Here is a 22767-nt window from a genome sequence, read left to right as displayed (position 1 = left end):
CATTTTTCCTGGTAAATTGTGCATTCATACAGAAAAGGTTTCAGTCAATGAAAATGATTAGGAGCGTAATTTGTCTTCAAAGTGTGAAAATCAAAACAGGTTAATCCAGGCTGAGGTCAGCAGCTCCAACACGCCGCAGACCAAACTAACCAACATCCCCTCTGCATGCCCAAAAAGGAGCCTTTCAGCAGGGAGGGACCGTTTACACAGAGGGCGCCTTTTTACGAGCGTGGAGGTCTTTAGCAGAACAGTTTTCTTCTTCACACCTCCTGCTTAAAACAACAGACCTGGCCGGCTAAAGTAAACACACGCAAACACACATTTACGAAGACATAAAACAGACGCAAAGGACAAAACTCTTAAAAAAAAAAAAAGGTGTATGATTTCACTCCGCAACCCTGGAATCCTAATCTCTATATCTGCCATATTAACTAAAACAGCTGCAGTGCAAGAAGCTTTACAAAAACATCTTGTTGGCCAAACAGGCACTTAGAAAAATATAGCAAATTCCTATTAATATGCATGAAGATAAGCAGGAGTTAAAGATGCTGCTAAAGAGGCTTTGGGTAATTACGTGCTTATCTAAATCAAATTTTTCCTTAACTGATGTAATTTAATGCAAGTTTGTTCTAGCAGCCTAGTGTGTGTGTGTGTGGTGACTGAATTGGATAGGAAATAGGAAATAGTGAGCAGGGTGGTCCCTCGCATGGTCGAAGGATAAACAGCAGCCATGTGAATTCTGGGTAAATGACAATCCAAACAGAGCAGAACAGGTACAGAAAAGTCACACACCGTACTGAAGCTGAAGGGACAGTCTGGCTTCCTGACATTTACCCTTTTTACTGATCTGTCAGAAACTGATAACAAGCTTAAAACCAGGAACTTTATACTTTTTTCTCTCAAAGTATTTCCTCCCATTTTCTACAGTGTTTTAGGGAATCTGTCCACAAACAGGCTTTAAAATTCTATAGACACGTATTTAAATAGGAGGTGCAGACAGCATCAAGCCAGGATCCAACCAGTGATTCACCTGTTAATCCATTTATCTGAGAGCTCAGTCAGAGCAAAAAAAAAGAATCAAATCAACCAACATGAAAAGGAAATGTCAAAAGGAACAAGTCACTTGTCACTGCTGCTGTCTGTTCTTTTTCTTCACAAGCAAACAAACATTGGATATTAATGGCGACACCTGACTTGTGTGCTCTCCACACTCCTTTCTCTTCACCAGAACAAAAGAGTTTAACAGCAGCTCCTTGACTGCCGCTGTTAAGGAGCCACACTGTCAACAGCTCCTCTCCAACGCCTCGTGTCGCTGTCAAGGTCGACAAAATTGACTGCGATGGAAAGAACACTGAAGTTGAATGAATCTACTCCTTAAGTTTCCAGACATTTAAGCTGAGTGTGGATTTGGGAAACTTTGGCAGGAGACAAGAGGACTGTATAAACTCCACCAGGGTTTCATTTGTGGATTCATCTGCTTTTACACAAACAGTGAGGGCAAATTACACGGGCAAACGAAGAAGGCCGTATGTTTTTGCAATGGTGATAATCCTGTAGCTGTTTAAATGACGTGTCTAGCTTCCATTATCCCTTTTCAGCAGCAGAACTGGCTGACTCACCCGCAGCCACCAAGTGTATTCAGGCCAGCGGGCCGACGATCAGCTGGATCTGCTTCTCTGAGGTAGGCTACATGGAAAAATATGGGGTGACACGCATTAAGTCAGCCTCTACTGCAGTTCACTGCCATCTAACAATAGTTCTCTCTGTCTGTCTCACATTTCACACACACACACACACACACACACACACTACAAAACAACCATCCCTGACGTACTGTAGTGGTTAGCTTTGGATCCACTTCAGCAAAAATCTGTGTTTGTGCATATAAAAGATACAAACCCACCCAGCTCACTACTTTACTACCCACCTAAAAAAAAAAAAAGCCTCATTCTGAAACCCTTAAATCATTTCCTCTGCTAACTACAGACGGGTCACAAAGGCAAAAGCTGAATAAATGAGATGGAAATCAAATGAGAGGGCAGAAGGGTCGATTTATCGGTTGAAGAGAATGAAAATTATGCGGCTTAAAATCCTACACACTCTTGAGGTATGGACAAAAAATGAAATGATGCATTCTCACACAAGAATTTATAGACAATGTAGATTTCCCAGTTTTCCTGTCGTACATGAATGCATCATCCACTGAGAATCCGTCAGAAGAGTAAAAATTTAACAAGCAAACACACACAGATGAAACAATCTGTAGATAAATGCAAATGAATGGCAAAACTATTCCTCGACATTTACTGCACACAAACAGGGAACTTTACAGATCTCACAAGTTTTACTTTCTAATGTTGAAAACCTGGAGGAATTTGGAATAAAAATGTGTATGTTTGATTCTAGTTCATCAGTGTGCCACAAGTATCCTGATATCTATATTTGCATTTCACTCCAATGAACAGAAGCAGTTCCAGAGTTTGACTGAACCAATTCCTGCCCTGGTATTTCTCATCTCAGCTGTTCTGCTGATGCTATCAGTGCAGCTGCAGCGAATTAGCACGGCTACAGCATCAGCGCTAGTAAGTTTGGTAGCAAGTTATTTAAGTGCGTAATCTGAAAACATTATTGCTCTCAAAAGCTTTTTTTTTTTTTTTGCTATTTAACATTTTCCACTCCAACTTGTTGCCATTATCATTCATTTGGAAAAACTCCGCTCTTAACCCTCATGCTTCTTTTGTTGACCTTCTCCTTGACCTCTGACCTGGATAAGTCCACAAGAAGAGGAAGGGGACAACGGGCACTTCTACACGCTTGTCTGACCTATTCATGTCACCACCTGTCAGATGCCGCTCCAACATCTCTTGAGTAGCTGCTAGTTTTTCCCCCACGTTGCCAGTGGCGGCGGTCTTGTGGACCACTGTTACTGCCGGCCCCCTCGGGCATTAGCCAGAAGAGCCAGGCGGTCAGTTTGAGCCTGAGCAGCTCAGGCCTGCTCTTTCATTTGGTTTGGGAAAGTTTACACTCCGACTCAGCCGAACCCATTAGTCTGGTTACCATTTCCAAACTCAGAATGAGGCACACATGCCCGAAGCATTTTTATTTCTTGTCGAAATGAAACACTGACATTCGGGCCAACAAAGCATCAATATTTATGTTTTATGTATTCTATTTTCTGTAGATCTGATAAATAGGTATACCGCCTTGAAAACAAGATGGTTCATTTCGACTACTATAGAATGTCAAGCAAATTTAATCTTTGCATTTCCTGCACGCGTGTGATATTTAAACATTTCTATGATTATGTGCCATTAAATGAGGGTGAACTTGCCAATTCCTGAACAATGCTGACTTTTCTGCTCTGCCTGCAGATTGAACCTGGCTCTTTGAGGAGAATCAAAAGTTAGCGTGTTGTTTCATGAAGGAGGTTTTAACCCTCTCACAGGGCATTTGTTTATCATCCAGCTAGCTCTCGCTCCGGCCGAAATCTGCTGGCCATATTTTTGAGGGCTGCTTTGGTCAACTTCTGTTTGAAATCAAGCGCTTTCTGACTGGTCAGTCTGTCACCAGCACATGTGCTAATGGAAATCCTGACAGGCGTATAAACACCACCAAAGAAAAAGGAAGGGGCGGAATCAGCGAAGCAATCCCCCTCTATCGTCCATGCAGACACAAAAGCATCACTTATCCAACAAAATGGATTTCCATCCAACTGTAAAACTTTGATGAACTGGAAAATCTTTTGGAAACAAAATATAAAGAAACACACACACACACACACACACAGTGAGCAAAGTATTAAAGACCCATTAGAAAGGAATTTTTAGCCAAGAAAGCTGAAAATAGATGTTGAGCTGGTGGCCAGCAGCACTGGCAGAAGAGAGGGAACACTTTTCCACATTAATCAAAAGCGAGTCTGTTGCACTCACAGCTTGATGTGGGCAATTAGAGAGATGCTTTATGTGACCGTTACAACGATGAAACCCACCCACCCTCGCCAGCGCCACAAACATAATACCCTGGCTGCACAGATAACGGCACATACTTTGGGACTACCAGCGACTAGTTGGTCTGGCAGCCGCATTGGCGAGTTAAATCAATTAAGTTGTGAAGCAAAACCTGTCAGTAAGTCCATCAATTACGCACCGACATGGATGATATATAATCAGCTCGAAGAAAATAGCAGGCTGACTTGAGAAAACTAATTAGTGTGACATTAAATCCAAGTTGTTAACACCAAAAATTAGGGTACATTATTTTAAAGGAAGACTACAAGTCAGTTAATTATTTAGTGAGTCCAAAGAAAATTATTGGTCATGAATTTTGATTATTTATGTCTGAGGGGAAAAAATTCTTAGCTTCTGCAACAGTAAGCTGAATTTCTTATGGTTTTAGACAAATTATACATCTAAAAATATCACATTGGGAAATAGGATACTGCAATGCACACTAGTCACCACTTTCAAAGATCGTAAACCAACTTTTTTTGGGGGGGAAAATACGCTAATTTACTATCTTCCTCAGATCCATACAAAACCCACAGAGACCAGTTTACCGCTAGTTAGCTTAGAGTTGCTGAATGGTAGCTGATGGTTAAAAGTTCTCTTTTTTTTCCTCTGAAACTTTGCCTTTCTTAAGCTCTTCAGCTCAGAAGAGGAGCTCTGGCTCTAATAAGCACATCACACCCCCCCCATCACCAAAAAAAAAAAAGAATAATCATGATGCGTTCCTTTAAAAGACCAAACAGTTTAGCAATAAAATGCAAAAATGACACACAGATAAATTGACAATTTAATGCCAGTCAAACACAATGCCATGGAATTACTCAGAGACATGATTTGTGTTAAAACACTGTGGTAACAGTAAACAGAGAAAGGTGAAATACGACCCCAAATTTTCCAAAACAGGAAATAGTCTTCACTCAGTGACATTAGATCTGCTGAGAGCCGGTCAGGGACAAAGACACATCTTTCAACTTACACATAAACAGAAGAGGATGAAATCTCTTGACATAAATTAACTCTTGAAGAGAAGTAAGAAGCAGAGATTTCATTGTTTTTAATGAAATACAACAGGCAATTAATGTAGCTGTGCTGTTCATTCTAAATGCACCAGGGTATGTATATTTAAAAAAAAAAAAGAAAAAAGAAGAAGAACAAAAAAAGAAAGAAAAATCTCACCGCACCATGGATGTCAAACAGCAGGGTGTGAGGAGAGATTTCCTTTTTACAAACCAGAGATTTACTGCAGTGGAGAGCAGTTGGTGAGATCCCAAAAAGAATCAATATGTGGGGAAAAAATTGGCTTGTTAAACCTGAGCTGAAGCAGCAGGTAAAACAGGACAGGAAGAAGAAAAGTCCTGGAGGACAAGAGGCTGCAGCATTTAGGACGCAGACACCCCACCACCACCACCACCACCACCACCACCACACACTCCAACAGCACTGAGGGTCAACTGACAGAGCAGAACATTAATATGCAACAAATGCCAGGAGAAAAGTTGGAAAGGAGGAAGTGTGTTGCTGATGGGTCTCCTACCTCAGACTCTGCTGTCCCCCCTGATGCGTGGGTCTGCACAGCAGCAGCAGCAGTTGTCCTCCTGTCGCTCTAATTCAACCAACAAACAGACAAGTTTGTAGTCCTGACTCACACAAAAGTTTGTAGTCCTGACTCTCGGACGCATCACACGCACAAGCATATGTTCCTCTCACCTTGTAGAAGCCGGTGAGCTGCTCTGCCATGCTGTTGAGGTGCAGTATGTACTGGTGCAACCTCCGTTGGTACTGGAGGGCAGACAGCTGAGCCCCCTGCTGCAGAGCTGACACCCTGGCCAACAGGGACTGCTCCCTCCGGTTCCACCTGAGCCTCGCCATCCGGGCTTCGTGCTCCAAAGTGGCACTTTTCTCCTCCAGTGCGTCGGTTAGCGAGCGGAGCGCATCCACGCAGCAGTGATCCTCCTCAGAGGACACCAGAAGCCCGCATCCTTTCTCACAAATACCGCGGTGACCCACGTCCATCCCGCGTCCTGGGCTCGAAACTCGGTGCTTTTCTCCGCAGGAAGTGGGACAATCAGCGCACATAGTTTGCGGGGAGTTTCATGAGCGAGTTTAGACGAAGTTTTGGTCTGTAGACATGACTACACAAAAAAGTTTGACCGGTCTGCGCAGTGGAGCCGAGGGGCACGGATGTTCTAGTGAGAGAGCAGAGCTGACTCACCTCTGCCCCTCCTCACCAGGCCCCCCTCCCGCCTCACTCAGTCTTTAGTTCAAATGGCCAAGTAACACAATTCTCTTCAATTAATTAACTTTGAAGGGAAAGATTTTGAATACAAAAGAAACTGGTAACAGCAGAAGCTCTTTCATATTTTAAGCTTGAATATTTTTCGCACTCTTTAGTTTTTTTTTAATGAATTTATTGTTGTATTAAATTTTGTGTACACTAGCCTGCTATTTATAAATGTAACTATGCATTCGAAAGTATTTTTTTTCTTTTGGTGTTTCCTTTGTATCTGTATATGCGCCCGTGTCTTGTCTTCCCCACGACGTGTTTTCCCTCCTTCCTGTTCTCCCACCTGTTTCTTGTTGTGTGATTAGCTTAATTTGTCATTTAGTGAGTGATGGGAGCTGTAGTATCAAGCTTCACCAGCAGAGGTCGCCCGAAGTCACAAATGGGAACGAGGTAGCAGAGTCGAATAATCAATGTATTTAAAATTACTTCTCTGTAGCACACTTGTCCGGTGATGGGAAGTATTTTTTTACTTAAATGCTGTACACATGTCAAGATATCTGTATTTTACTGTACTTTTACTCCACTACATTAGAAGCACTTTGTTGTTGATGATAATGATGAATGTTGTTTGATCGCCATTTATTGATCTATTATGTAACCCTTCTATTTATGATGTAGTAGTGATCTTTATCTTCCGGACCGCAGTATTCTGGGTTCCTCTCTCACCTCTTTGTCCTTGTGTGTTCTGTCATTCGTCTCCGCTGCGTCTTGTTCATTTCTCTGCAAAACCAATTGCCCTCCGGGGACAAATAAATAAAACTGAGTTGAGTACCGCATTCATCTGAACCTATCATTTAGTAGTTAGGTTGAAGGAAAATATTTTGTGTAGAAAACATGGTAAAACCTGAAGAAATGTGACGTGCTTTTAAATTTAAAGCCTGGCGATTTCAAAAAAGATCCTAAATGAATTCTTTAACTTTTGATACATAAGTAAAAGTATATATCAAAGCATGGAGGCCTATGTTTATCTGGCTCTTTCTATATTTGCCCAAGGAAAGTCTATTTCTCCGATAGTAATGATCATTGTTATCAGCATGTCCTGCTTCACTGACTGTTGGCAGCAGTTCCACAGTGAGGATGTTTCAGAGAAACTTGTCTCAAGGGGATGATGCTCCCTCAATGGCCAAAACCATGTGTGTAACACAAAACCTGCATGGAGACCTTCAGTTATAAAGCTTTCCTGCAGGAGTCCAGGCCGCTCTTACACCGCCTGACACAGTATGACAGATTGCAGGCATCTCAGAGACGGCATCACGTTTCAGGTCTCGGTCTGGTTCTTGTCGGATGTGCATCACTTTAAAGTATGTTGTGTGTTGTCTGAAGCTGTCCAAAGAACGGGTGTAGTTTTACAAAGACAATAACACAATCTGTCCTGGGATTACACACCTGTCTGAAAAAAAAAAAAACAACCCACAGAGGTCACAGACATGTACTGCAGTTAGATGAAATAGTAGCTCTAACATTGCTTCATGGTGTGACATTAAACACTATTGATTTAATTCAAGGCTCTAAAGTTTGTAAAAGCAGTTTGACTGAACACAACGTGTGTAACTGCGAGTGAAACAGCCACCTGGACTCACACAGGCCATATGCTTGACCTGATAAGCCACTGAATCAGATAGAAAATCACAGTAGGAAGGGGGGGGCTATCTTTTGTTCTCCCTGTGAGCCGATTTGAGTGAATAACCAGTGAGACCTCTGATTGAAATGGAGAAATGACCTAAACTGAATAAGGATCTAAATCTGACTCATTTGCTTTGGTCGAATACGTGAAGAGAAGCCATATTGATCTGCTTTTCATCTGCTGGAAACCTGAGAAGACAAGTTCAGCAGCTGGTTCTGCTTGAAAAACTGGATTCGCATCATCTATGATGAAGGACTGATTGGAAGACAATCTCCCGTGTAGTTGGGTTTGGTTCTGGTGTTGGCAAAGACGACTCTACTGGAGGTGAAATAAGTTCCAAAGGTGTTGCAAATGTTTCACTTGATGAAGAAGCTCATATATCGTAGGTGACACTCCTGTGAATCTGTCTAATTCAGAGGGGGTTAAGATTTGAGGACCTACTTTCAAATCAAAAGTGGCCTTTTAGTAGAGATTATATTGAAATCTACATCAGGTGATTCTGTACTTTACCAGTGCAGAAAAGCCCTGGGGCCACCGGTTGTTATGGCAACAGAGGGGGATCTGCAAGAACACAACTTAAGACTGAAGCTTACAAGCTGTCAACAAAAACTATCAACAGCCACTTTTTCAGCAGTTTGTTGGTTCACTTTCTCTTTTCATGGGAAATGCAGTTACAAGTTTTCAATCAATGTGTTGCGACATAATTTGATGCAGAATTAATTCTTTTTGCTCAGCAGAGAGAGAGAGAAAAAAACTTGTTACATTTTTGTATCATATGCAATGTATTTCACTGATATTTTGTATGTTATTAAGTAAAGTACCATTTGTAAATGTGAGTGTACAGGCTAGTTTGTAATTTTCAGTAATTTGTATTCTCCCGTTATGTTGTTTCACGTTTCATTTTGCTATTCGCTTCCTCTGGTGTCTGCTTTCCCTCTGTTTTCTGTCATCGCCTGCGTCTCGTCAGCCTTGTTCTAGTGTTCCGAGTGTTCCTACCAACAGCTCCCTCCCTGCCCTCGTCTTCTCCCTACTGTTTCTTATTGTTGTGCCATTGCCATGACCCCTCTTCGCTCGTTCCTCTCTGTTCTTCTAGTTTTCTGTGTATTGCTTCTCTCGTCTGTTTGGGTTCTCATCTCCTGCCTCCATCACACCTCTTTTGACACAGGTAAGTGGTTGTTTTGAAACTTTGTTATATTAAACTAGTTTTGTGTGGCTAATAGCGACACTGACGGTAAATGTACATGTACATATCTTCTCGATCAACTTTTTAGCCACCTCTACTTGCATTGAAAGTCCCTTGAGCAGTGACACGAGGAACTGGATTGATCTTTTTATGTAGTTCTGGACCATCTCTAATCTAATCTAATCTCAGAAAAACACCCTTCGTAAGACCCACGTGACATCAAATCACAGCAAAACAAAACAGAACATTTTAACAGTTGTCTACACCTTTATTGTTCCTTCCCGAGCCAATGAGAGGTTCCAGTCTGATCCCTCACATGTGCCGTTCACATCCAGTGATGCGCTGAACTTCAGCTAACAGCCAAACATGCCTCCACTGCCACTCGTGATGCTCTCAAACCCAAAACCATCATGCACGCCAAACTGTAGCACCATTTCTTTGAATTCTTTAATAATTGCAATTCAAATTTTCTCTCAAAAACACCCCCAAACACCTCGTATGGAATGACCATCCTGATGGAGCTTAGCAGCTAATGCACATATTAGATCTAGACTCTCCTGGACGTAAAGGGATGCCACGCAGGGATGGAATGAAGCTCAGTGGGTGATGTGCTGTTGATTTGTGGTCAAAGTATTTTGTCTGCTATGTCATGCATGTTAGAAAGTAAGAGCCACTGTTTCGTCCAAGACGTTCAAGGCATTCATGCATTTGGCAACGCTTTTGATGATGTGTTGCATGAAGGAAAAAATGGGGGGAGGGGGGAAAGCACTTTGTGGTGGATGTTGATATAGTCACAACGTAGAAGCATGGCCAGCCTCGGTCTCACAAGAAATGAATTCAAAACGCAGCATTTTTTTTTTTTCCTCCAGTTGAGGGAAATAAATTGTCTAACCAGAGGTGGGTTAAGACAAATATACATTTCGAATAATCACAAACAAAAACAACTGTTGATAGTGTTTATATATCTCTGATCACATGTTAATAAAAAGACCCAAAAAAATACGCAGTGGAAGTTGAAACAACAACAACATGAGCTTTGGATGGGCTCGTACTGCTGACATCGATGGCTTTGCTATTCTTCTGTTTCATACTTGTACCAAACAATGAAAAATGATGAGTTATTGGAGCTAGGCAAGTTGTTTTTGTTATGAAAATATAAAGAAGCCACAAATGAAGAAGACATTGCACAAATGTTGGAGGGCATGAGCGTCGCTACCGTTCACTGGGACTGTTAATAGTGACTCTCACACGAAGCCTTCAAATGAAAGAGATAAAAAAAATGATTACGTGAAATATAATTCCAACATTCTTTAAACTAAACACCAGCTGGTACCGCAGAGGTCCTAAAGATACAGTCAAAGCAAAAAATACTTGAGTTAAAGTTGAGTTAGTAGAGCCAGATGTTGTGGAGAAGCCTGGACTACCACGCACTCGTGGTCATGTCACCAGGAGTGTCACACATGGCTGCCTGACTGCATTTGAAGCTGATACATGATATGTTATCCGTTTCCTGCTGCCATGTTTGGCTTTACTTTGCCAGTGTTGTACACATGTACTGAAACTATTTCCACTCTGGCAGAGCTGATATTAGTTGGGAGTAAGAACTGATCGCAGTTCAAATCCATATATTGTTTGCTAAACTAGCAGGAGGACACACTCCAGCATCAGCAGAACAGGGTAAAGGCTAAAAGTCACCTTTGCTTTTCTAAATTAGATATATTTACATGAATTTGTGGAAAAGATAAAAAAAATAAAACAGCAATTCCTGCTGTGACGATTATTATATTACTGGACGTATGGTCGGGAAGTACTTGAGTTTCCTTCAGACATGACTGGGGGGTTGCTTATCATTGGAACGCTAAATATAAGCTACAAATCAATGGAGAATAGCTTCACCAGTGGTCTGAACACTCGGGACTTAGGTCAGGTTAGCTGCCGATGGGGTTACTGATGAGGCAGGATTATGACACGGAGGAAGACCCAACAACTGTGCCTCTGATGCTGCATCATCGTGGCTTTGTTGTCAATTTATCTTGTGCTGTAAAGATTCAACTTGTGCTGTGTATTGATTGGCATTCATGGATTCAGATGCTCGCCAGTGATATTGTGCTGCTGTCTGTTAATCATTATAAGGTTGCAGTTCCCGCCACCACCCCAACCTCCATCCAAATGTCACGTAATTATGTCACTGTTCTTTAAAGGGGATCGTATCTTTGTTGTAATCCCTCCGCCTCCCTAATTGTATGACCACATGCTTTCATTACTTCCTTGCCAAACGACTGAATTATGTCATATTTATAAATTGTTTTTTTTTTCCTCTGATGCTTACCTGCTTACCGTCGAGATTTGCTTTGACTGTATCTGTAACAGAAAGTGGACTTGATTTCCGAAAGAATAAAATGCCACTGAACTGCAAGTAAAGAAATACACATAGACATTTTTTTATAAACGCATACACTTATCCTTCACAGCTGCTTGTTGGCCTTCAAACTGGGGAATGCACTGTAGGATGGTCCAAAGGAAATCCGTGTCTGAGAGTCCTTATCTGTATAAAAAAAAGTCTGCTTCATGATGTAAAAAGAATAAGCAGCCAACCTGTTCAAAGTCTTGATATTTTCACTCATGATCCATTTTAAAACAAGTTATTGTGAAAGATAAGTGCATTCATTTACATAAGGCATATTTAAAAAGTTGACAGAACTCCTTTGACACTCCTCCAGAGAGGCTTTTTTTGTGGATAAATAAGGGATGTCCATTTCCAATTTTCCATTTCTGTCTATTTCCACAAACATCTTCCAGAGGGGAAGAGTTGGAATATGATGTCCCGGGTACAGAGTGGAACCAATAGCTTGTGGAAAGAGTCCCAAAATCCTTTTTTTAGGCGTCAACCATAAACAGTCTCCTTCACAGGAAGTGAAGATAAAGATGGTGCTACATTCAGAGGTTCAGGCAGAGAAGAGCCACCAGGAGCAGGGAGAGGATGCTGAGAGACTGGGCGGCCATGACAGCTCCTCCTGAGAGACACACAAATGGAAGCATTTAAGGTTTGGTTTTTACATCTTCAACTCCCTTGAACATGTGAACGCACACATTTCGAGCTGTGCAAATCCTGTTGAGTCTCAACACAATGCAAAGCTGAACTGGCCTGCCTGGCGGGGGCCCCGGAGGACCCTGAAGTCAAATGTTATGGCTTTTTAAGCCTCTGCAACTTTCCTAGGCATGAATGAGGCCCAGCTGTCGATGCACAGCGCTGCTTTTGAATGAATGTTAATAGCAGGATGCTAACATGTACACAATGTCAATGTAAATCTATTCCAGGTGTGTGCGCGTGTTTTTTTTAGTCATGTATGTCTACTCAATGTTAGCTATATTTCAAATTGGGCCGCTCTCATACTAAAATTTGCTAGTTCGCATTATGCAAAAGTTATAGCTCAGGCTGATTGGAATGGTTTTCATTAAACAAATTCAACCTGACATGAATGTCTAGAAAATTTGGTTTCAAATAATCCACAAGCCACAAATGTTCATGGAGGCAGTGGACTTAAGGAGAAGTCAGGGGATTATTTCCAGCAGGTCAGTAGAATCCATCCTTCCTCTTTAGTGGAAACATTGTGACCACCAATCGCTGTGGTAGTTGTTGAGCAATTTCAGACCAAAGTGGCTACATTACCTACTGTAATATTCTGGACACACTGGCTGCTGATTTGAGTGGAAAAAATTTGCCCTTGAGTGTCCAACTTTCATCCATCCAACTAAACACCGTATTTTTTTGGTGTGTGAAGTGAGAGATTATACCTCATCTGAGGGGCCACCTTAAACGGCCCTTCATTTATCTGTGACCTGCATTGGAAATCCCCCTGGGTTCCCACGTATTTGAAATCAGGCTGTCAGGTGGGCCTGGACTGAATGATAAGAGAAAGATGGAAACCACAGGACGGGAGTCCTCGACTCATCAAGATCAATTACAGAGGCTTAAGGTCTCCTCTGGCTAGTCAGCCCATCAGCCAGCCAAGAGATCCAGTCAGTGGCCTATCGGGGTGTTAGTCACGCACTGTAACATTTCCCATCTTAGCCCTCCAATTTAAGGTATGAAACCTGAAGTGACAGCTTTGCTCTGGCCCCATGGGAACGCTTGAGCTGTGACAAATGATAACCCATCGCCAACTTTGGAATAATCCCACCAGGAAATGGCAGGCCAGTAACGAACAGTCACGATATATCTCCTCAACTCTAGAAAATGTGATTAGGAAGGCGTCCTTATTTCACCCTGCCAATGTGAAACTAAACACGTGAAGACAATATACAGATACACTAAACAAACATTTCACATAAAGCCCGACAAATCAGATACACTGACTAGGTGGGAGCCAAGGAACTAGACTGCGCAATGTGTAATTTTATCAGAAGATGGCGGTAGAGGCAACATTACGCACGGCTGTAACAACCTTTTCTAAGCTTCAAAATGTGCATGAAAATAAGTTCACGGACACGAAACGTAGGACATTCTGTTAAAAAAAGGTCCACTTCAAAAACTGTATGATGAGTTAGCATTAGTTATTCTGTTACTAAACAATAACTTAGAGTGAAGGGGGAAGGGAAACGTTGAGGCTGGTACCTGTGATGTTGATTCGTGCCACAGCCCCGTCTCCTCCCTCTGTGTGTGCACGCACCTCCACAACATAGCTCTCATCTGCATGCAGCGGAAGTTCAATGAACCGCCGACTGGTTGTGTACAGAGTTCCTAAGGAGTGTCCCTGCTGCCTGTACAGCACCTGAGATGAACACACACACACACACACATAAAGTAGGAAATGTAAGACTGAGAGATAAGGAGTTTAACGGATCAATCTGCATAAATAATTCATAGAACTCACTTTGTAACCATTTACTGTTGCCTCATTAGCCAGAGGTTCCACATGTTCCCACGCAATGTTTACAAAGTTGCCCTTTAACTTTTTACCTATTATCTTAGGGGGCCGACTTGGAGCTGGTAAAAAATAAAAAAAAAACAAGAGGAATGATAAGATTCTAGTGTATCTAGTAAAGCTGATACATGTTGCTGCTATATTTGCATGTCGATGCTGTTTAATACTGTTTTTAAGGACAACATACGGGCTCTCTTGGTCTGGATCTGGATGGGCTCGCTGGGTGGCCCATATCCTGCAGAGTTATAACCCCGAACCTCAATGAGGTAAAGAGTGTCAGGCTTCAATCCCTCCAGCCTGGTTTGGTTTTCCCTGCCGGACACGACCACCCTCTGGGCCCCGCCCTCGCTGTCTTCCTGACTCCTCCAGAACTTCACCTGGGACACACATAGGTGAAAAGACTCATATTAAAAACCTTGGCAGCAACTTCGTATAAACTGTGTTTTTGCAGCAATATGAAGACTTGAAAATGAAAACAGTCATCATTTGTAAAGAAGAAATGAAATTTGAGAAAATTGAAACACTGACAGCACAACCCTCTGACTAGGAGGCTGTGTGGGTAAAGAACATTAACATAATCCCATTAAAATACAGAGTTTTTCTTCCCAACTGGCACAAATGGGTCCTCCTGATCACCAAGATCTCCACAACACCGGCCCTATCATCTCAAGGACCTTCACCTTTATCCGTCTGATTGAATTGCATAGCCTCCATGGATTTGATCAAAACAAACTCAAATTCTGGATTTTCACATGGATTTGAAGGAATTTTAGCTGAATTGGTCCATGTGATTGGTAATATAACCTATCTTTCCAGATTTCATTCAAATTTGTCCATTAGTTTGTGAGATATCCTGCTGACAATCAATCAGACACATGACGGTGATCACTCTGGCTCCTTGTGAGAGGTAGCAAATATTAGTGAAACACTGAGTTATACTCTGGAAAAGAACAGTTCGCGGTGTGAATCCCTCAGACATAAAGAAGCCCATATTTTCTTCTACTTACTTGGTATCCATCTATGTTGCTCTGTAACAGAGGCAGCCACCACAAGATGGCTTCTGTGGCAGAAAGAGCTTTACCCTCAACACTTACAGGAGCTTCAGAGGGAGCTGAAGAAAGACCCCAAAGAAAGAGAGAGAAACAGTTTCACCATCACTTTTAAGGGTCATTTTTATACTACAGACATAAAACTCTGAGGTAGCATGTTTTATCTAGTCACCATTTTGCTAAACATTCCCTATCTAGTGCTTCCTGGTTTGTAGTATTTGCCTGACAGTGGTGCTAAAGCATCATTTTAGTGATTTATCACCACAAGGAAGATGTGAAGTGACGGATATCCCCCTTGGCCCGCTCTCCCCCGCTGGGTCATCTAACACTTTTTAAATGGAGAGTGTTAAATCCTGACAGTAGACTATCCTTGACTGTTAAATTGTCACATTGGGCCCTGGTCTAACAATCAATCACTACTGCCACAGTGTTGAAGACAAAAATACTGCACTAACAACATGCTCACAAATACAAATGGTCACATACACGCCTGGGGCTTTTTTTTTTTCCCTTCTTCTTCTCCAAATTAAGCTGTAAAAAAAATCATTCAAAGAGCGTGTGTGTTCTCTCACATGTTCCTATGGCAACAGGACATCTCTGTAACCCATCATGTCTGGTTGCCAGTGGTTATCTCAACTGTCTGTCAGTGGAAGTTAATAACTAGGCTAAATGCTTTGCATCCTTAGGCGAATTATCAGCTTTCTGGTTCATGCTACACAGATCATGATAATCCCCTCACAAAGACGGAGAGCGAGAGGAGAAGATGGGTTCACTTTCAAGGGGTATTAAAATTCCACACGACCATGCACGAGAACTCTTATTAAATGGATTTTGGTCTACATAGTGGTAGTAGCTGACATTGACAGATTGAAATAGCAGAGTGTTGGCACATCGGTCTCTATACCACAGAGACAACAGGACCAGGTTGAACTGTGGCACCGCTATGAGATCGGTTTTGCGTATTTTTGACTTCTTTGCTTCTGCGTTGAGTGAATCAGTGAGTCTTTTTGCTGCTTACCATCTTGTGCAGAGTAAATGAGAGCGGTCAGGCTGTAGGGTCCCTCCCCTTTGTTGTTGAATGCTTTGACTTTGACTTGGAACTCTGTTGACGGAGGGAGGGCAGAGTCTTTGTGGATGTAGCGCTTGGCATGGGGGTCAGCGATTGTCACCTGTATCCATTCATTGGCATCGTGGGGTTTGAAGGCCACAATGTAGCCAAAATCTGGCCCATAGTAGTACTGCTCCTGAACAGGCTGGTGAAAACAAGATCCAGGAAACTATTAATGGACTGACATGGTAAGTTTGAGTCACATTAGACAAACCCAGTCCTCACTGGGGGATGACCAAATTCAGTGACCACACAGCAAAGCAGAATCACAGTGCAGCGAAATCCCAAACATAGCATAACTGGTAGATACAGAGTAAGTGGGGCAATAACTGGCTCGCTCAATTCGTGCACTTTTACGGTTTGAACTTTGAAAGTCTTTACTTTTGTATTTCTCTGTATTGTAGCCCAGTGTTAATAATGTTCTTTCCCAGCCCTGCAATTCAAATAACTTTTGCTGCCCCATTCTTGAGATTAAAGTGACTTCACACCGACAACATATGAATATTCTTTTTTGACAACAGGCCTCAAAATACAACACACTGGTATAAGTATTCTCCCTAATCTTATTCTTGTTCAAGATCTGCTTGCAGCAGGTTATAAGAGTGTATGAGTTTGTAAAATTATTCTGCACTTCCCAAAGTGAAATGTCCAAACCTACCGTCCATGTGATGGTCAGCTCCCTGGTTGTCCCTCCGCCCCCACCGACGTCCGAGGGCGCCACCACAGGAACTACAATGAGACAGCAACAGCAAACATCTAAGCCCACATGCAAAGAATCCACACAATTGACTCCAACCCACACAGGCGGAAACCTTTCCCTGGCAGCGCTCCTGAAACATCCTTCCCCTGCAAACACAATATCAATGTCTTCTCCGGTGCCAAATGAAACACCTTAATGTCCATATGGGAACGCTGCCACCAAAGGAGGCCTCGAGTCTAGTAGCTCACCCTCAAATAATGTTTACTTTTTTTTTTTAAGAGTGTCTGTGATTTTCATTTGATAATTGAATTTCAGTGTACAGTTTCACCAACGTGCTCATTTGCAGAGGTTTGTGCGGTCGGTTTGGCAGCGCGTTTCTGCTGTTGAAGTGTAGCAAGATGGGTTTCTGCTGACTCCTTTCTACACGGATGCTTAATATAAGTAAACGGTTACTTAACAGAATAAAAATAAATGTCAGAGTGGAAAGCTGGATTAGTGCATCACATTTCCATGACCTTTCAGTTACTCTTCATTCTATAAATCTTAGGGACGTGATGGCAGAAGCCTACCTGCGTCCAGGGTTCTCTCTTTTGGTGACGGGCTGCTTGGCTCTCCTGTGCCCAGTGTGTTGGTGGCAATCACCCTGAACTCGTACTCTGTCCAGGGGACCAAACCCACCACTGTGGCTGTCTCTGCATTCCCCTCTACGTCTGTCGGCGCTAAGACAAGAAAAGCAAGGCTTTAGAACGGTATGTTAAAACATTATTAAGTATAAACTATCCCACAATTTCACAGAATATCCTTAAAATAACGATGGACTTCCAAGTTTGGAAACCATTCGTATATTTTCTGTCATTGCGGTGTAGCTAACTCATATGTAGGTTTTAAGCATTACTATGTAGCGTGCTTGAAATCATCACAACCCCAAAGCCACTTCAGCATTAAGTTAGCAATGTTTATTTGACCATCTAGATCTCACATGTGGTGGCGTTCCTCCAGACGTCTTTAGCGAAAGAGTCCCTATACTGGATGGTATATTTGGAGATGGGGCTGTGGTTGTCCGCCCCGCGGCTCCACTGCAACGTTACGCTCTTGTCTGTTTTGTCTGACACTCGCACCCCACCTGGAGCGCCAGGGGGACCTGGAGTTTGGGAGAAGAGAAAGTGATGGATTGGTGTTATCAGATGGGTAAAGAACACAAATTTGGCTGACATGGTTGTAGAGTTTTCATCCTGTCCCTGAGCCAAGAGGTCACATGTTCTTACCGCCAGGAGGATAGAGAACTGCCTATATGGTCATAAATTATAGACAAAGAGAAAGAAGGCCTTTATTTTCATTCAAGCTCATGGGGAAATTCTTGGCAAAAGTCCTGAGCCCTTTAACAACTTTATACTTCAATAGCAGTCCCCAGAAAGCCTGCTGTTTGAAGCATATGAAACACAGTGCATCAAAGGCCCTACATTCTTTTTCGACATCAGCAAAGACTGATGGGTTAAAGCCTCCGAGCTTAAAGTCCATTGACATATATGAACTAAAGTTAAAAGCAAAAGCCTTTGAATGCAGTGTTTCTCTTGCTCCTCCTGCTGCTCTTCATTCTTCCTTTGGACCATGAAAATGGCCTAATAGAAAATCCAGACTGTGTCAGGGCCAGCCTCCCAACCCGCAGCCTACGAAATCAGCCAGATTTACTTTTTCCAAGACATGAATATGAGCTGAGACAACTAAGGCGATTAGGGAGCCAAAGCTGGGCAGACCTTAGCCTCCCCTCGCTGTCAAGAGTCAGAGTTGTGAAAAATCATAAGGTTTTGGGTTGGGGTTTTTTTTTTTTTTTTTTTTGGTAATCGCCATTCTCATGCCAGAGATTATATATATATGTTTTTAAGTTTGTACACCGCTGTCATGTGGGTGAATGTTTAGGAGAGAGAATGTTTGAACTGCTGCTTCAATGACATGTTTATTTCTCCCGATTTAAACTTGATTTAAACAAGACACAACAATCAATTCAAACAATAAATCCAGATATACATTGAAGTTTTCCCTTTCAGAAAAATAAAAGTACCAATGAATGAATATCAAACCCCTTTTAAAATTTCACTTTGATCGTGAGAAATGCACTTGTAGGATTTCAATTTCAGTCTTCTAAAATCCAACACGAGCTTTTTCTCTTTTTTTTTTGTTTGTTTGTTACTGCTGTAAAAAAACATCAGAACACCAGAAGACACCCAGACCAGCCCTATATCACAGTTGTTCTGGGACTGACGGTAATGTTCCACTTCAAAAACACACTTGATGTAAAAACATCTTCTTATCACAAATCCCCACTAATAACAAGCTACAGGTGCAGATCTGTGTTCTTAGCTCGCCCATCTCCATCAGCAGATCTGCTTCCTCATCTGCTGGGATAAATAGCCGTCTTTCATCTCCGCGTCTATTCTCCACAGACTGTTGGCATTTGACACTCCATTAGGAGCAGCCGGGCTTGTGTTTTTGTTCCACTAGGGGAAATGTCACAGTCAGCTGCTGTGCCTTCACCTGGCTATCTGTCAACATGTTGTGTGAGAGCAGCGACGGTGGCAGAGCACACCCAGGGCACGGCAAACAGGCCTCAACCAAATCACTGCTACACTTCTTAGGTTCCTACTTGAAGACAGCCTTGGCCCACCCTCAATTCAGGGCTGGTTTCAAGACCTGGGGGGGGGGGGGGGGGGGGGGGGGCGCGCTCAGGAAGGGAAGCTCTCGCTCATCGGGAGGTAGAGGGTGAGAACAAAGCCTCATGATTCATCTAGGTGTTGACAGAGCCCTGTGTCAGCATGGCCGTGTTTATTTTGAGCATATGGATACTGAAATTAATAGCGAGAGAAACCCATGTTACATAAGTTTTAGTCATCACTTATTCATCACATAATACATTCTCATTGTTCTCATGCCAACAGCTGATTGTACTTTTTGGTGCTTTTTGACATTGATATAACTGCCTCCATGTACGGGTGTCTGGAGGAGGAGGCATATTATTGACAACTGCAAAAAAAAAGTTACATACAATTGCAACGATATAACCGTTTATGAAATGCTGACACGCCAGACTGCTTCTTGATGCTAAATATGGAATTCAAACGCCGGTGTAAACACTGATTAACTGCAGGAGACACAAATATAACCGCAAACATTCATATTAATGATAATTTAACAGCCAACTTCAATGCACTCAGCACTGTTACTGAATTTACTCAAACCCAAAGTGTGCCCTAGGAGCGAGGAACCCCCTGAAGTTGACTGTGACAATATTTCACATGCATAGGAAAGCTGTGTAGCTGGTTATCGGTATCTGAACACATCATGTTGGAGCAGACAGCCTGATGTTAAGTGGTAGTTCGTGATTTCTGTGTGTGTGTGTGTGTGTTTGAGTGTGTGTTTGTGTGTGTGTGTCCCACATGAGGACACAAGACACTCACTTCCACAGCTTGTTCAAACACTTTCTCTCTCTTGTTCTTTCTCTTGGGTTGACAGTTAAAGGCTATACAGTCTGACTGGAGAGATTTATTCTTGTTCAAACATGCATGGAGGAACACACGGTACAAAAGTGATTTCTTCCTGCGTCTCTTTATCTTTTTGGGTTTTTTTTTAATCTTGGTAGGCGGTGGTGCCAAAAAGGGCTGTCTTTTATTCATAGAGAAGTGCTGGTACAACCAAGACATTTTTTTTTCTCCTCTTTTTAGGGTTGCCATCCGCATGAAATCCTGACAACACCTTTTAGACTTAGAGATTTTAGATTTTAACTAAATATTATTCTATTTGTTTGTTTTGTCTGTTTATGACACATTTAGTCTTGTTTTGTTTTTTTCAGTTTTTGGCCTACATTAAGTCACTGTTACAGCAAAGTACTAGGGAGTCCTAACGATAGTTTTAAATTATTTTTATACCTACTAATGCTGACAAATCAATAAACAATAAAGCAATACAATTTTATGATACAACTCACTTTTTTTAACATTTTCTACCTTGGTATGAGAAGTCTGAGTATTAAGAAAGAGGACATTTGAATGAATGAGTGAGGAATACATGTTTGTATGAAATGAAGACATGACATAATAATTGTATATAAATTTGCCCAAGCGATGACTCACCCCTGACAACCAGGTGGGCCGAGGCAGTGACGTTGTCAACGGTCGTCTGTGCCGTGCAAGTGTATCGTCCAGCAAGCTTCAGCATGGCGTTCTTAATCAGCAGTTCACCATTTGAGCTTCCGTTCTGCAACACAACAAACAGTTAATCTAAATCGGATCGAACTGATCTGAAATGGTGAAAGGTGAATACTTTCCAGACCAGCAAGACCAAAGCAGCAGACGTAGAAACACTGGACACCGAGAGAGGACTACTATGTCACGTCCTATGAAGAAAGGTTGAGCTCCATACAGTGTTTGCTCTAGTCAGCACTCTTGCATTAAAAAGGTAAAACCATCAGCAAAATCTAATTGCAAGTGAACATCACTCACTTGTTGCTGAAGAGTCACATTGCCTTTGTAGATACCACGCAAACAAATTGCAACTGGACTCAATTAGAACGAGGGAAAATGGTCCTTATGTATAAAAATGGAGTATCATCAATCACAATCCCAATATGTTGTGTGGCTAGTGGGCAGAATGACAAATGAGACATGCTAACCGCTGCTTTTGGTTAAAGCTGCAGCAAGAGAAAGAGCAGATGTCACAAATAACGGATGTTAACGGAAATTGTTATTAAATTGATATACAGTTAACTTATTGGAAAGAATGTGAAATGACTTTTAGTGTAATATTCACTTAAAATAGGCTATACTTTTGTCTTTCATGTATTCCAATGAAAATAACACCAACCCGACCTCAAATATGATTTGATGTGGATGATCTCCAGCCTCGAGTTAGAGCTCAGACTTAGTGGTTTAAATTTAGGGGAAAATAATTTAACATGACCATAAGTAATTGACCAACATGTCGTCTCACCGGGGTGCGTTCGTAATGTTGGCTTTCTTTGTGAAGGTCAATGACTCGGCCGTCCAGGGACCAGATGAAGGTTATGTCCAGAGAAGAGTCATGTGATGCAGCACACTGCATCCGGGCATTCTCACCTACTTTAACATCAGCATTGGCGGGGGCCAAGGTGATCTTTGTGGACTCTGAGGGATATAAGCAAAGGAGGAGGGACCTCAGCTGTGAGACAGAGGCCTAAGCAGCAATGTGAGAAAAAATGTACAGAAACTGACTTAAAAATAAGACTGATGATGGGAAATTTTGATTCAAATAAGAAAATATGAACAAATGGTTATCTTTCAAATCATCCAAATTCCAGTACTACGAACGCATACTTCTCGATTCCTGCATAATATAATTTTACTAATAAAAAGAAGTCACACACACAAAAACAGCATCCAGACTAAGGCTAATCTTTACAGGCCATCTTCCTTTTGGCCCAAGTCCTCTCTATAAAATCAGCACCTGCTCCCTTGCTTCTGACACGAGCATCATGTGTTCAATTTTAAGTCGGTAGTAGTACTTAGTGTTAAATGTGATGTTGATGTGCACAAATGTCCACAAGGGGGCAGAAAAGGCCTTTTCATCTGGCATTACTGGTGCTAAACTGTGAAAAGCTGAAACATGTTTGACAGCTGAGACTGTATGCCTGGAAAATGATGAAGGGGAAAAAAAACAACAACTCAAATCAGCTTAAGTATTTGCTGCTCAGTCGAACTCTCATCACATTCAGATGTCACGTCCATCTGATTTTACACTGAACAGTGATGAAGCCCTCGTCTGAAGTAATACTCTCTAGCCTTTGCCCTTGTGAGCGCCGAGCAGCCAACAGTAGCCTTTATGCTGTGAGGCTGCACAGACGGCCGTAATTCAACAAGTCGAC

At 42.1% G+C, this 22767-nt stretch overlaps 2 protein-coding genes across 5 annotated transcripts in view; both read right to left on the bottom strand.

Moving 5' to 3' along the window:
* The window catches only part of LOC147259160 (PDZ domain-containing RING finger protein 4), a 114127-nt gene extending 107978 nt beyond the window's left edge, over nucleotides 1-6149 (bottom strand). Inside the window, exons 1-2 of the mRNA XM_086209448.1 lie at nucleotides 5712-6149; nucleotides 5539-5607 (exon numbers count right to left, since the gene is read on the bottom strand). Coding sequence (XP_086065574.1) covers nucleotides 5539-5607; nucleotides 5712-6080 — 438 coding nt within the window. The 5' untranslated portion in view covers nucleotides 6081-6149. The remainder of the gene's footprint in view (nucleotides 1-5538; nucleotides 5608-5711) is intronic.
* A 3888-nt stretch (nucleotides 6150-10037) lies between these two features.
* cntn1a (contactin 1a) overlaps nucleotides 10038-22767 on the bottom strand; it is a 65523-nt gene continuing 52793 nt past the window's right edge. For all 4 annotated transcript variants that reach the window (XM_086209444.1, XM_086209446.1, XM_086209447.1 and 1 more), the window contains exons 14-24: nucleotides 21858-22030; nucleotides 21002-21125; nucleotides 17857-18018; nucleotides 17447-17596; nucleotides 16836-16906; nucleotides 16088-16322; nucleotides 15028-15131; nucleotides 14208-14397; nucleotides 13970-14082; nucleotides 13711-13867; nucleotides 10038-12109 (exon numbers count right to left, since the gene is read on the bottom strand). In XM_086209444.1, coding sequence (XP_086065570.1) covers nucleotides 12033-12109; nucleotides 13711-13867; nucleotides 13970-14082; nucleotides 14208-14397; nucleotides 15028-15131; nucleotides 16088-16322; nucleotides 16836-16906; nucleotides 17447-17596; nucleotides 17857-18018; nucleotides 21002-21125; nucleotides 21858-22030 — 1556 coding nt within the window. In that variant the 3' untranslated portion in view covers nucleotides 10038-12032. The remainder of the gene's footprint in view (nucleotides 12110-13710; nucleotides 13868-13969; nucleotides 14083-14207; nucleotides 14398-15027; nucleotides 15132-16087; nucleotides 16323-16835; nucleotides 16907-17446; nucleotides 17597-17856; nucleotides 18019-21001; nucleotides 21126-21857; nucleotides 22031-22767) is intronic.

Source organism: Aulostomus chinensis, chromosome 7, assembly GCF_037954235.1.
Source record: "Aulostomus chinensis isolate RoL2024-O1b breed Wild chromosome 7, RoL_Achi_v1.0, whole genome shotgun sequence".
Lineage (NCBI taxonomy): Eukaryota > Metazoa > Chordata > Actinopteri > Syngnathiformes > Aulostomidae > Aulostomus > Aulostomus chinensis.
The sequence above is the reverse complement of the archived record's forward strand: the minus strand, read 5'-3'. Positions and strand labels throughout refer to the sequence as shown.